The sequence below is a fragment of the Corythoichthys intestinalis genome, chromosome 1 (genome assembly GCF_030265065.1).
Source record: "Corythoichthys intestinalis isolate RoL2023-P3 chromosome 1, ASM3026506v1, whole genome shotgun sequence".
Lineage (NCBI taxonomy): Eukaryota > Metazoa > Chordata > Actinopteri > Syngnathiformes > Syngnathidae > Corythoichthys > Corythoichthys intestinalis.
Window position 1 is genome coordinate 12419789 of NC_080395.1, and position 15425 is coordinate 12435213.

General features: G+C 40.5%; 1 protein-coding gene across 3 annotated transcripts; it reads left to right on the forward strand.

The window, feature by feature from the left end:
• The first annotated feature begins 947 nt into the window (after positions 1-947).
• On the forward strand, positions 948-15150 carry LOC130918853 (gastrula zinc finger protein XlCGF57.1-like). 3 transcript variants are annotated; one of them, XM_057841005.1, is made up of 4 exons: positions 987-1036; positions 3105-3213; positions 8048-8156; positions 10416-15150. In XM_057841005.1, the coding sequence occupies exons 3-4, from the start codon at positions 8151-8153 to the stop codon at positions 11802-11804; spliced, it is 1395 nt and encodes a 464-aa protein (XP_057696988.1). In that variant the 5' UTR covers positions 987-1036; positions 3105-3213; positions 8048-8150; the 3' UTR covers positions 11805-15150. The 3 variants fall into 3 exon arrangements, with proteins under 3 accessions (XP_057696980.1, XP_057696988.1, XP_057696998.1); XM_057840997.1 differs by lacking the exon at positions 3105-3213 and having other exon boundaries at positions 948-1036; XM_057841015.1 differs by lacking the exons at positions 987-1036; positions 3105-3213 and adding an exon at positions 5379-5794.
• Positions 15151-15425: the final 275 nt, after the last annotated feature.

The following is a 15425-nucleotide window of genomic DNA, read 5'->3' on the forward strand; positions in this document are numbered from 1 at the left end:
ACACTATTATTCCTCTCAGGCACTAATATTTTAAATGTCTTCTGTTAATCAAAACCATAGCGTAATTAATAATCTTAATTTGTGAGGTACTGCAGTAGTACAGGGAATAAAATCAGGTGTGTTTAAGCATGATCGCTGCTTAGGAGGTTCGCAAAAAATTTAAAAAGGTCAAGTAATTCTAAAAATAAAATATTTTTGTTCATCACAAGTTGACTTCTACTGTATATTTTTAACGCTCTTCTCTGTTCTTTATGAAAATCAACTTTAGACGAGAGAGTCACTTGGGGACATAGCCAATGTGTATATCCGTTTGTATTTTCAATTCTTTAATTACGTTTTAAATAACATTGTATTTTTCATTTTATCAATTTATCTATAGCATTGAATATAAAATATATATATATTTAGGCCACCGCGACTCTCGTGAGGAAAAAAGCGGCATGGAAAATGAATGAATGAATATATTTAGGCAATTATAATATGTATTTTATTTAACAAAGTCATGTGAAAAAACTGCTTTGAGTGTAGGTGTCTTGCCAACAGTGACCTCTCCTGGGCGTTCCATCTCTTCTCCTCGATATAGTTCTTCCTTGCACTGTTCTTCCGTCCTTTGCGAATGGTTAGCGCAGAAATGAATGCTGAATTAAATGGGCCTGAGAAGCTTCAGTGCTTAAAAATGAAGCGAGTTCATTGTAATGTTCTTTGATGAAAATGTGCAGCGGAAGGAGTAGAGTAAATTGGATAATATCAATGTATACATTTACAAATTCTTTAAATTTTGAGCCTTCAAATTGAGTTATTAACAGTGATGACAAGAATTCGGATATGTTGATCATATTTATTGAATATTTTTGGATTCTAGTGATGTGAAGTAGTGATGAAACTCCCATACGCTTAAACATATCTTGCTGAAGTTTCAGCACCTGAACCTTTCTACTTCCGGTTCACTTGACGCAACCTCTGTGTGCTCTCCGGGTCTTGCTGTTCTTCCGTCTTCCTTCTAACCAAACAAACTCCTTTCAAACACTCTAATCGGGTAAGTAAGAATCTAGTGGACTAAAAAGTCCCATTTAAAGTATAGTGGAAGTCATTTGGCTTTATGTTGAAGCTTCGCAGGCTCAATTAACTTAGTTTAGTTTAGCTTAGCTCGCTAGCGTTAACACGTTAACGATATGGATGGAAAAACCGAGGCTTTCCGAAACAATGAACCACTTTGTTTGGACACGCCTCCATGCTGGTAATATCCTTTACTTGAATGAATGAAATATTTATTTTCATCATCATCGGTATCATTGACAGTTACAAAATGTGGGATAGTTTGGCCAAAGAAACAGAATCATTGACAGTCACAAAATATGGAATGATTTGCCCGAAAAGACCGATGACAGTCAAAGGAAGAAGGGGGAAAAGCTTATGCTTATCAATACCCGTCCCCCTACAGCCCGGGAGGCACAGTCTAGCATAGCAGAGTTACATAGTCACATTACATGAGCTTTCATTTTCCGTTTTTGTTTTTTTTCTTTTTGCTTTGTCCGTTTTTTCACTTGTATAGCTTCCCAAAAGTCATTGATTGCCATGAGGTCGCATTGTAGAGAAGATTCTGTCCAAAGCTTAGCGTCCATTCAAGCAGCTCCATTTGCACTTGGTTAGTGATCTAAGTGTGCTGCAGGGCATATCTTCAGGGCGTGCGATGTTTTGTCTAAGTCTCTGTCCCTGACATTTAATCATCCTTTTGTTGTCTTTTTTTGTTGTGGGAACATTTTGTTGCAGATGTGTGTGTGCAGTGAAGTTATGTGTTATTTTGGTTCGAGCAGCGATCTAGGATGGTTTCCTTGTACATCTTTTTGAAGTAACCGGCAGACTCAACGGGGATTGTAACGTGTGGTAGTGCTAAGCTAATTCCTTCGGTGTATTATAAAGAAATTATGGGTGTGTATTGTTGTGTTAGGGCTGGGCGATATGGCCTTAAGTACGTATCACGATAAATTGAGCAGATTTACCTCGATAACGATAAATGACGATAAATTCGCCCAAGTGGACAGTTATACAATTTGAAAATTTGAATCAATGCATGGAATACAAATTAACCGTTTCTCGTTAAATTTATTTACCAGCTTTCAATTTAACAATTGCACATGCAGTCTAAACATTAAGTATTAATAAAAATCTTGTAACAATAAGAATTCTAGTGTGAACATTTATAACAGCTTGTATGACTTAAAAAATGTACAACATTATAAAAATCAATATGACGACTGTGCAAACATGTCATTCTAACACAAATGACTTGCAACTTTAACAGTACACTTCAGACAACTTATTTGTGATGGCTGCTGTGGCATAATTATTCAACACAAGTGTTTACGTCGAGGTTTCAGGTTTTTTTTTTTTCCCCAGAACATTTTTTAATACAAGCATCCACCACACAGACACAACCAGATTAAAGCTGTATTGGTCTGATGCCAATGAAACATTTAAGATTTTATGATGGCAGAATAAAGCAAGCACATACAGAAAAATAGCTGTGCCCATTAAACTGTCATATTATATATAGGCTTCACTGTTGGATTATACTTCATGCTGAGTGCTTTACCATCATGAAAGCTTTTAGAGAAATCACACAGAGATACCAAATAACGTGACATAATAATTGCTACATGAAGTCCGTGCCCAGTCCACTCATTAATTTATGCCGTTTCGACAAGGTTAGAGCCGCTTTCGGACTCCATCACGTTTATTTGTAGCCGCTGTTAGCCGCTAGCGTTAGCCTACCGGTCTGCTGTTTGTTTGGCTTCCTGAAAACCACGTGACTCCATACGTAAACACACTGTCTGCTTTCTTAAAGGGGAATGAACATAGCCGAACAACACCGAGTCAAAGCGGGATGAAAAGACTATATTTTCTTGTTTTATTAAATTACCGAATTTACCGACATGGTCAAAATTACGTCGGTCATCATGAAGAATTTTGGTAACGGTAAATTTTCGGCTTACCGCCCTGCTCTAGTTACCGGGTGTAACAGCGTCTCCCACCCACGACAAAAACGGGCAAGGAAAACTGGACTCATTTTACACCGTTTTCCTGCATGGAGGACCAAATATCAGATCGCGAAGGCATGACGGATGGCTTGGGTCGCAGCGGTTCGTCGGAAAAGCATTTCTTTTGATCATATATCTGCTGGAATGAGAGTGTGTTCCTGTCATCTCTACTCTTGTAAGTTGAACGATTTATCCACTGTTTTGGTTTCAATACGTTTTTTTTTTTTTTTTTTTTTTTACCGTTGTGTAAATCTGCATCGGTAGCAATGCTCACTACTACCTGTTGCCACCGTTTGTCCCTAATAGGAAATGAATGGAAATCGTGTACGAAGGAGATGTTTACAGAGCTAAACCTACCAATTCTCTCCGAAATTGATGTGCCTGGTGTCAAATTCAGTGGCAAAGGTGTGGAAGAACATGAAAATGTTCAGTTAAAGAGATGGCTTGAGTGTCGAAGGCTGAAAAAGACGAAAAAAACGAGCCAACCTAAGCATAGCCTTAGCTTTTTTATCGACGCGACTGACAATGACATTCTCCTGTTCCAACAAGCTATCCTTTACCATCAGCCCTGTCTTTCTTATATAACCTCTGCTTGTCCTACGTCTCTGACCATTCTTGGGGGTAATTTAGTTAGCTTTGTGTAGCGATCGCAAATGCTACTCAGTGACAGCCAACGAACACTTTAAATTTTTTCATTGATAACAAATCTTATTTCTATAATTTATTTACACGTCCCCCTTAGTAAAGTTGTTTAATATATATATAAAAATTGTCGTTTCGCCCGCCCGGGCGGTATGGTCTCTCCTTTCAAGCTCGTGTCCTCTACCAGAGGTCTGGGAGCTTGAGGGTCCTGCGCAGGATCATAGCCGTCCCTAGGATTGCGCTCTTCTGAATGGAGACGTCGGACGTTGTTCCTGGTATCTGTTGGAGCCATGCACCCAGCTTGGGGGTTACTGCCCCTAGTGTCCCGATCACTACTGGCACCACTCTTGCCTTCACTCCCAACATTTTCTCCAACTCTTCCTTCAACCCTTGATATTTCTCCACCTTTCATGTTTTTTTTTTTCCTGATGTTGCTATCGCTCGGGATTGCTACATCTATCACTACTGCTGTCTTCTGATGTTTATCCACCACCACTATGTCAGGCTGGTTGGCCATCACCAGTTTGTCTGTCTGGATCTGGAATTCTGGATTCTCGACCAACTTCGGAGGTGTCGCCCACCTTGACTCTGGGGTCTCCAGTCCTTACTCGGCACAGATATTCCTGTACATTATGCCTGCTACCTGGTTATGTCGTTCCTTGTATGCCTTGCCTGCTAGCATCTTACACCCTGCTGTGATGTGCTGGACTGTCTCAGGGGCCTCTTTGCATAGCCTGCACCTGGGGTCCTGTCTGGTGTGATAGACCCCAGCCTCTATTGCTCTTGTGTTAAGGGCCTGTTCTTGTGCTCCCATGAGCAGTGCCTCCGTGTTGTCTTTCAGTCCGGCCTTTTCCAGCCACTGGTATGTTTTTCCCATGTCAGCTACCTCCTCAATGTGTCGGTGGTACACACCACGCAGGGGCTTGTCCATCCATGATAGCTCCGCAGGGTCCTCCTCCTTATTGGGCTTCTGTTGCCTGAGGCATTCACCGAGCAGGTCATCACTGGGGGCCATTTTCATGATGTACTCTTGGAGGGATGTAGTTTCCTCCTGGATCGTGGCTCTGATGCTCACTAGTCCTCGGCCTCCCTCTTTCCGCTTTGTATAGAGCCTCAGGATGCTGGACTTAGGGTGCAATGTAAGGAGCTTACTTGTCTTGATGTCGGTAGCCTGCATCTCTTCTAGTGGTCAGGTGACTAACTAAGGTGGCTAACTTATTTACACTTCCCTCTTACTAAAGTTATTGTTTTTTACAACAGAAAATGTAACAGTGGCAGTCAGATACCATTTGAATTCTTTTCAGGTCATTTATTGTCAGAAGCAGCACCCGGCACGTCACGCCAAAAAATAAGTTAAAAATATCAAAATGGCTTACCTCTGTCCTCTGAAAGACAATGCCAACCCAACAAAATGTTTACTGCATAAATGTTAACTGCCGAGCTGGCGTTAAAAGTCCGCGCAAGTTGATTCAGTCTTCATATTTTCTCCTCCGAGTTTTTAGTTTCGGGAAACGTATGAAGAAAACATCCTTCATGTGTCGTAATGTCTAGAGTCGTTTCTACAAGTTCCAAAAAAGCAATGTGTGAGCTGCATGTTCGTTTTTGAAAGATTACTGGAGAAAAGTAGCACAAATTACGTTGTTTCTATGCGAGGGCGGGTCTGTAATGTCCCACTTCGGCTTTACTTCCGCTTTACGATGCGACGTCACGGTCTAAAAATAGCATGCGTGCGGTACGCCATTGAATCACTGTTTCGAGGCGTTCGACATACGTGAAGAGCTCCATCTACTAAATAAACAGTGCACGTTTCTTTTTAAAACTGAAGTTCTCAAATTGCCTCAACATTACATATCTACAATACAATTAAGTGGATGTCGTTTATCTCTTTCAACCGTGGGATCGTGTCGTCATTAGGTGTGATTTACACAATTAAAGTTGAGCTTTTTAAGCCGGTGTCATTGCTTTGTCTGTGAAGATGTGTTCAAAGCAGTATTTGTAATACACGACAGTGCTAGTCTTGTAAGTGGCTCGTCCTAGATGTCTGGGAGTAACTCTCATACCTTTCAAGTCGTATACCTGTATTTGTAAGATTGCCAACGGCCTCGGGTTGACGGGTATGAACTCTGTATTGTTAGTTTTTTGTAAATATTACTGTACAATAAGCACTGTGCTTGGGAACAGGTATATTATTTATTGCATAGTATAAGGATTTCCAAAATCATAAGATGGAAATAATTGAGGTGAATAAAAGGAAAGGTTTTGGAAATATGTTATTTTTTAATTAAGTATAATTTCGGGGGTGGGGTGGGGGGGGTTGTGTCGTATGTTTGTATTTGTATCTATTCTAAATAAACGTATGCCACTATCTAGTGCATAACAATGTGAATGAATTTAATACAATTGAAGTGATAATGATATTCTCACTCCTGATTTGAAAAAGAGCAAATGTTTGTAGCACTCGTGAAAATTCCTCCTCTCAAAAAACCGCCGAATAACTGCGTTATTCTGTCACTTTTTATTGCGTTCCCACCGATTGAGCGGGCGTCTCCCATCGGGTTTTCATTTCCCTGTGGAAACGGTGTGACTCGCTGACACTTCTGTGACGTTCGAGGCCTCGTCAGCAGTGATCACGTGATTTTTGGCTTGCTCGACGCCGTTTTCGGAACACTGCTTTGACACGCCTCTACTTTAGGGCTGTCCCAAACGACTAATTTTCTCCCGATTAATCAGCCGACTATTTTTACGATTAGTCGACTAATCTTTTAATTTTTTAAAAATTATTCATTTATTTATTTTTAATTTTTTTTTTTTTTACTAATTTAGCAATTAAATTTTTGAGACGCTTATCAATTCACAAAAAATTTTTTTTTTTTTTACTAATTTAGCAATTAAATTTTTGAGACGCTTATCAATTCACAAAAAAATTACTAATTTAGCAATGAAATTTTTGTTGACACTTATCAATTCACAAAAACATTTTGGAACACTTAAATTCTTCATTAAAGTACAAATAAACAGATAAATAACAATAATAAATCACTAACAATGAGTTCAAATGCGGATAGAATTAACTTGTGCAAAAGAATGGAATGTAAATAGATTCAGAACACTGACTTCACCTTTCCAACATGATTCAAAACAATTCTTAAAAAAATACCTTGCATTAATATTATAGTATACTGTAGTAGTAGTAGTATATAATAGTATTATAATAATTATTCATTGCCAGATTTTTCATAAAGGGTGTCATTTTAAAGGCATTCTTAGTGTAGAATCTGAAGTATGTGGGATTAACTCCAGAAATCGTTATTTATATGACGAACATGACATGCTTTTATTTTGAAATGTTCACCGGAAGTACGCTCGCTAAACCGCTAATTTATGCTTTACAGTCCACAAAAAAATCACTTTTTGTCATTGCATGTGGTGTCAGTAATAGATTTTTTTGTCCTTTTGCAAATGCTGTTAACCAGCGATTTTTCATGTTTGAAGTGTCACCTTTTAACTTCAAATTTTGGACAAGGCTGCCTGTTTTATAGCCGGCTAAAGTAGGTCGTCTTTTTTCCCATTCACTTCAATGTAGCAATGCTAACGTATATAGTGTTTAATATAGATGTGTTTTCTTATTTTGTATGTCTGAACTTTAATTCTACAGCGTGTTGATGACAGAAAAGAACTGAAGTTTCATATGCCATCAGCACGCACGCACAAATGTATGCACGCACGCGCGCGCAGCGATAGAACGCAGCCGTGAAAATGACCGCCCTCATTTTTATTTACCACGCGATAAATGGAATCATTGCATATCGCGACAGGCTTAGCAACTTCAATAAACATGTCATTAGTTAGTTAGATGGACTTACAATCTCCTGTCGTTATCATTCACGGCCGACATGCAGCCAAGCTTGGCATTGAAGAGACAGGACACAACAATGTACCCTCCTTTCTTTCTTTAAAAATAAGTCAATGTTTTGGACTCTCTGGTGCGCTTTTTTTGGCTTTGTGCCAATTTCCCCGCTTGCATACCAAGCGTCAACGGGATGTTGTGCTCGTCGACGGATTTACGTCATCGATGACGTCGACAATGTCGACTAGTCGGGACAGCTCTACTCTACTTCATTTGCTCGATTCGAATTCGAGCAGGAAGGCTTGAGCGTCCCATCTCTATCGTTTGACTTTATGTTGAAGTTTCGCAGGCTTACTTAACTTTGTTTAGTTTAGTTTAGCTCGCTAGCGTTGACACGTTAATGCATTCCGATTGCTTTGGCTTCACGCCACTTCTGATTTGTAAAGTTTGTTTTAAGGAAAGTCGATCGTTTAACATGAGAGTGATTACTGAATAAGACGCTTCTCGACTTGTCTTAAAGATGGGACAAAATACAACTGACTGAAGCCCAAAAGAATCCAGACGTGGATGATTGTTAGGAGAGGAAATCCAGGCTACGACGAGCAACTGAAAAACGAAAGAAAATGAGGGTAAGATTATGACATAATGATGCTTTTTATGCAATATCATACTTGTTTTGATCTGACTGTTATCAATGATTGTGACTGTAAGGCAAACATCCCATAGCTGACTTGCGATACGAGGCTTACGATAACGATGATCTCACGATATGGCGATGCAACAAATATCGGTCAGGAAATCATTCTCGGGTATTCTACAAAACAAATAATGAACAGGAAAACAAGTTATTTTCATCCTTCTGCTGTGAATTTAAATGAGTATCACCAGTAGCCATCCAAGCCATTTGAACTGGAAGGAGTGGTAGCGGATGGACAGTCGTTCATTCCACTCCCACTTCAGACGGGATAGTGTACCGCACGCAACACGTCACTTTTGCTCATTAAAATTAATGATGTGAGCAACTGTTGCTAGGGGGGTCAAGCTCGTGTTTGTCCCCCATGCGAAATGCATGTAAATAGTGTACGAACGAGATGTTTACTGAGCTAAGCCTACCAATTCTGTCCGAAAATGATGTCCCTGGTGCCAAATCATTTTGCAAGGTAACTCAATGAACAACAAGTGTCTAGCCAAAGATACCATACAATTCACTTTACTTACACTGCGCAGCCAATCATAGCATAGACGGTGTTGGGCATACAGTGGGGCAAATAAGTATTTAGTCAACCACCAATTGTGCAAGTTCTCCTACTTGAAAAGATTAGAGAGGCCTGTAATTGCCAAATGGGTAAACCTCAACCATGAGAGACAGAATGTGGGGGGGAAAAAAGAAAATCACATTGTTTGATTTTTAAAGAATTAATTTCCAAATTAGAGTGGAAAATAAGTATTTGGTCACCTACGAACAAGCAAGATTTCTGGCTGTCAAAGAGGTCTAACTTCTAACAAGGTCTAAGGAGGCTCCACTCGTTACCTGAATTAATGGCACGTGATTTAACTCATTATCAGTATAAAAGACACCTGTCCACAACTTCAGTCAGTCACACTCCAAACTCCACTATGGCCAAGACCAAAGAGCTGTTGAAGGACACCAGAGACAAAATTGTAGACCTGCACCATGCTGGAAAGACTGAATCTGCAATAGGTAAAACGCTTGGTTTAAAGAAATCAACTGTGGGAGCATTTATTAGAAAATGTAAGACATACAAGACCACTGATAATCTCCCTCGATCTGGGGCTCCATGCAAGATCTCACCCTGTGGCGTCAAAATGATAACAAGAACGGTGAGCAAAAATCCCAGAACCACACGGGGGGACCTAGTGAATGACCTACAGAGAGCTAGGACCACAGTAACAAAGGCTACTATCAGTAACACAATGTGCGGCCAGGGACTCAAATCCTGCACTGCCAGACGTGTCCCCCTGCTGAAGAAAGTACACGTCCAGGCCTGTTTGCGGTTCGCTAGAGAGCATTTGGATGATCCAGAAGAGGACTGGGAGAATGTGTTATGGTCAGATGAAACCAAAATAGAACTTTTTGGTAGAAACACAGGTTCTTGTGTTTGGAGGACAAAGAATACTGAATTGCATCCGAAGAACACCATACCCACTGTGAAGCATGGGGGTGGAAACATCATGCTTTGGTGCTGTTTTTCTGCAAAGGGACCAGGGCGACTGATTTGTGTAAAGGAAAGAATGAATGGGGCCATGTATCGAGAGATTTGTAATGAAAATCTCCTTCCATCAGCAAGGGCATTGAAGATGAGACGTGGCTGGGTCTTTCAGCATGACAATGATCCCAAACACACAGCCAGGGCAACAAAGGAGTGGCTTCGTAAGAAGCATTTCAAGGTCCTGGAGTGGCCTAGCCAGTCTCCAGATCTCAACCCCATAGAAAATCTGTGGAGGGAGTTGAAAGTCCGTGTTCCCCAGCGACAACCCGACGATTTTATTTTTCATATATATGATAATAAAACAACAATATGTGCTCGTCTATCAAGTTTCATTCAAAATGGTTGGAAACCTGTTATTTATTTTCGGGAGAGAAAAAAATTATAGACGAAAACATTGCGCTCATCTAAGAAAATAACTTTTTCCCCGTTAAATGCGCTCTGACTTGCGTGCGGAAGTACTACCTGCCCTACGTTTCCTACACCAAAATAAAAGCATGCATCACGAAACAAAAGTCAACATCATAAAAAAAAGACTGGAGACTCCAGCGTCATAAAGTTGAAATCGCATCAGTCTGGTACGTCGTAACCCGGGGACTACCTGTATTTCTCTCTGTATTTCCGATGTCAGCAAATCACGATTTTTTTTTCCCCATCCAGAGTCCCGCAGACGTCACTGTAGAAGATCTTCACCCTGAGAAGCATGATCCCCTCCACATTAAAAAGGAGGAGTCCGACATGCCGTGGATCAAACAGGAGGCGGAGCCAGAGACCCCTGACATTAAAGAAGAAAAACAGGAGGTTGAAATCCTCAAGTTTCCAATGGGTGTCAGTGTAAAGAGCGAAGAAGACGAAGGTCTAAGCGATGACAGCGGAGAAGCGAAACCTTCGAGTGACAGCTCATGTCAGCACCTGACAACAAAAGGAGAGGGACAATCACAACCGGACGGCCTCTTAGCTCCACTTTCGGACAACGATGACATAACGTCGCATTCTTCTGACTTTAATACTGATGAGGAGGAGGATGACTTTGTCCAAAATGCTTCAAAATCTTTACACAAGTCACCATTGAAAAGAGACTCAAAAGAAGGTGCAGTTGGGAAACTTTTTCCCTGCTCACTTTGTGATAAAACATTTCCTTTTAAGTGCCTTTTAAAGGCACACATGCGTACACACACTGGAGAGAAGCCTTTTTCCTGCACCATTTGTGGTAAACGATTCTCTCAGAAGGGAGAAATAATAGTGCACACAAGAAAACACACTGGTGAGAAGCCTTTTGCCTGCACACGTTGTGGGAAAAGATTCATCAGGAAGGGAGATTTTAACAACCACACAAGCATACACACTGGAAAGAAGCCTTTTGCCTGCACACTTTGTGGTAAAAGATTCATCAGGAAGGGAGATTTAAACAAACACACAAGAAAACACACCGGAGATCAGCCTTTTGCCTGCACACTTTGTGGTAAAAGGTTCTTTAGGAAGGGCGATTTAAACATCCACACGAGAACACACACTGGAGAGAAGCCTTTTGCCTGCACATCTTGTGGTAAAAGATTCACTCAGAAGGGACAATTAGTATTGCACACAAGAACACACACTGGAGATAAACATTTTGCCTGCACACTTTGTGGTAAAAGATTCTTTAGGAAGGGAGATTTAAACAATCACACAAGAACACACACTGGAGAGAAGCCTTTTGCCTGCACATGTTGTGGTAAAGGATTCACTCAGAAGGGAGAATTAGTCATGCACACAAGAATCCACACTGGAGAGAAGCCTTTTGCCTGCACACTTTGTGATAAAAAATACATCAGGAAGGGAGATTTAAACAGACACAAAAGAAACCACACTGGAGATAAGCCTTTTGCCTGCACACTTTGTGATAGAAGATTCATCAGGAAGGGAGATTTAAACAAACACAATTTAACACACACTGGAGAGAAGCCTTATGCCTGCACACTTTGTGATCAAAAATACACCACGAAGATAAATTTGAACATTCACACAAGAAAACACACTGAAGAAAAGCCTTTTGCCAGCACACTTTAAGGTAAAAGATTCACCGAAAAGGGAGCTTTAAACAAGCACACACAGTAAAGAGAAGTCTTTTGTGTGCACGTGCTGTATTAAACGATTCACTCAAGAGGGACAATCAGTATTGCATACAAGAAACCACACTGGACTGAACTGCCTGCACATTTTGTGGTAAAAGATACATCAGGAAGAGAGATTTAAACAAACTCAAAAGAAACCACACTGGAGATGAGCCTTTTGCCTGCGCACTTTCTGGTAAAAGATTCACCGAGAAGGGTAGTTTAAACAAACACACAAGCACACACACTGACGAGAAGCTCTATGCCTGCACACTTTTTAATAAAAAAAAAATACTCCATTGTAGGATTCAGTATAGAATAGACACATCCTGAACTATGCTGATGACACAGTCATTGTCAGTTTACTACAGAAACATGAATCCCAGCAAGGGCTTGTGCTCGATGAGTTTGTTTGTTGGTGTGACAGATCTTTTCTCCAACGCAACACTTCTAAAACTAAGGATATGTGTATAGATTTTAGGAAGAAACAACCTGCTCCTCCTCTCCCCACTTGTATAAAAGGTAGCAGTATAGAGGTGATAGAACAGTATAGATACTTGGGTACTGTGATTGACAAACTCAAATTTGATGCAAATACAGAGACTATCTGCAAAAAAGGTCAACAACCACTGTACTTCCTAAGGAAGCTTAACTCTTTTAATGTTGATAAGGTTATCTTGTCCTTGTTTTATAAATCTTTTATTGAATCTGTTCTTTTGCTTTTATCGCCTGGTATGGAGGTATCAGCCTGAAGGAGAAAAATAATATCAACCATATTGTTAAGGTGGCTGCTAAGATAATAGGCTGTCCACAGGTCTCCTTAACAGATATTTGTGAGAGGCAGGTTATGAAGAAGGCAAATGACGTACTGGATTGTGTAAATCAGCCGCATCATTGTTCTTTTGAAGTCCTCCCTTCAGGCGGGCGATTCAGAGTCCCTTGTTGTAAGTCCAACAGGACAAAGAACGCCTTCTTACCAAGTGCGATTAGCAGTGCTTAATTTGTAAATCATAAGGTGCCGGAACGCAAAGTACATATGACAGCTCAAGGGATGACGAGACAGGCACAGGTCCTGGAACATACGCAGAAAATGGTGCTGAAAACAACAAGCAAATGCCCACTTGCCATGCTGTGGGACTTACAAGCCTCAATTTCAGATAATATCCATGGTATAAATGTTATAAAAACAATTTATAATCATTTAGGGTATACAATGGACAGCACGGGCAATTGCCCACATAACCACAGGTAGGACTTACAGTACACAGTCAGCAATTCGTTTCTCAACAGGTCTAAAACATTAGGAAAAAAATCTGAGATAACAATAAATAACACAAACCCATTCTATTGCGAGTTTCATCCCCCCGTCTTCTCTAGCTCCAAAGTTCCCACCGCCTTACAAAATGTGCAGCTCAAACCCGAATTTCCCATAAGGGTGCTGGCCTGTTGCTCTGGCTGTTGGTGGTTCATCTACTGGCGCTTTAGCTGGCCCCCACTCCGGGTGGCGCTGAACCAAACCAGCTGCTGCCATGGTAGCAGCCTCCTGCCCCGGCTTGGCTGGCTGTCCGTGAACCTGGCCATCTGCTGCGGCGCTAGCCTCTTGCTGCACCCGGTCCTACCCGTTATCATGATTGCTGCAGCTGCCCTCATCGCCGGTTGTTGCTTTTCTGACTCGTTTTGAACCATCTTCCTTCTTTAAAAAAAAGACAGTAAATACAATGGTCTATTTGGCATATTGAAATACCGTTTGATCCTGGCTCCTTGCTCCCCAGATACCACAATTTCCAAGTTTTTTTTTTTTTTTAATGTCAGGGGCGTGATTTGTTGCTTCAGCTTTTCAACAAATCACCGGCGGCTCTTTCAAATGACGTTAAATTTTCATAAACAACATGGAACTCTTGGGATTTGTTCTGTAAATAAATTTATGCATATTATTATTTTATTTTATACATTTAAAAAAAATTTAAAAAATTATATATTATGATTATTTTCTATACACAAAAGGTGCCGGGTCTGCCCAAATAAGTCCCGGAACACAGGGAGGCCAAAACGAAGAGGTGCCGGATCTTGTTCAGGCAGGGTCCGGCACAAATTAACCCCTGGCGATTAGGTTGCTAAATTTTCACAATTTTTGCACTTTGAATGCGTAGCTGTCTATAGCATTTTTAAAGTGTTGTCTGTGTGTTATTGATGTGTATGAGTTATTGTTGTGTTGTCTTAAAGCAGGTAAGCATACAGATAAGTTTCCCCCTCCTTAGGGGACACTGAACTTAAACTGAACTGATAAAAAAAATACTCCACGAAGGCAAATTTAAACATTTACACAAGAACAAACACTGGAGGAAAGCCTTTTGCCTGCACACTGTACGATACAAGATTTTCTCTGAAGACAAATTTAGAAATACATAAGCGCAAACACACCGAAATACATAATGATTACATAATGATATGAAATGACAAAGAACGAAATGATTTTAATTGAAAACCCAGATTGTTGATTGTGTTATTGTACAGTTTGTGGCCATCTGATGTATGTACCATGTCCGAATGTGCGTCTTTAGTTGTATGGGGGACGGGAAACTGATAAGCATATGCTTCCTCCCGTCTGCCTTTGTCTCCTTCTTCGGTTCCTTCGGGCAAATATTTTGTAATTGTCAATGATTGTCAATGATACCGATGATGATGACAATAAATATTTCATTCATTCATTCATTCACTTTTCATGGGGTTGTTCTTGCACCCCTCTTTTCAATGAACTTCAGTATTTTAAGCCAAAAGAACTTTTGTGTTTGATAGAGCAATATATGCTGCCATAGCAGTTTCATGGCACATTATGCCCTTGGACTATTATTAACTTGTCCGTTTTACCCTGGAGACCCCCATTTACAGACACTGAGCAACCGATTTTATTTCATTCATTTGTTTCGTGGCGCTGTTGTGCCCGCTGTGTCCTTCTGAGTTTGGGAATACAGTATTGACGAAGAGCTAAAAAAATTAAAAAGAAAAAAAAACAACTTGCGGATCATCCTTGCAGTTACGCGTTTGAAATGACATGGTTGTTTTGACGAACTTGTCCAAAGTTTAGATTTGTAAATGTCATGACGTGGCGGCATGGGCATGGAGGACCAGGCACGTGCAGAGAGTGGGTCGGAGGGTGCTTCAGCACCTGCCCCTTTGCCCCTACATGCCTAAAGTGTTCCTTTTGACTGAGCTTTTTTTTTTTTTGGTGCGTATGTGTGTGCTGGCAAACTGCAGACACACCACCGAGTACTTTACTTGAGACGAGAGAATTACACGAGAATTATGGACACAGCAGGATAACTGACTAGCGTGCTGTCCATTGTCTTTTCGACCCTTGTTGCCGTTTGGCTTGCTTATTATGGGAGGATATCGATGTATTAGATACAGTGGATGCTTAAATCATAAAGCCTAGGTCCTAGGCCTCAAGGCTAAATACAATAAATAGAGAGTGTTATGGACTCACATTTATTTGTTCCCTTTTTGTATATGGAGCATTTTATTCTCAGTATCCTGCATTCACATTTTTTAGTCATAGTTGAAGAAATATTTTAAAAGC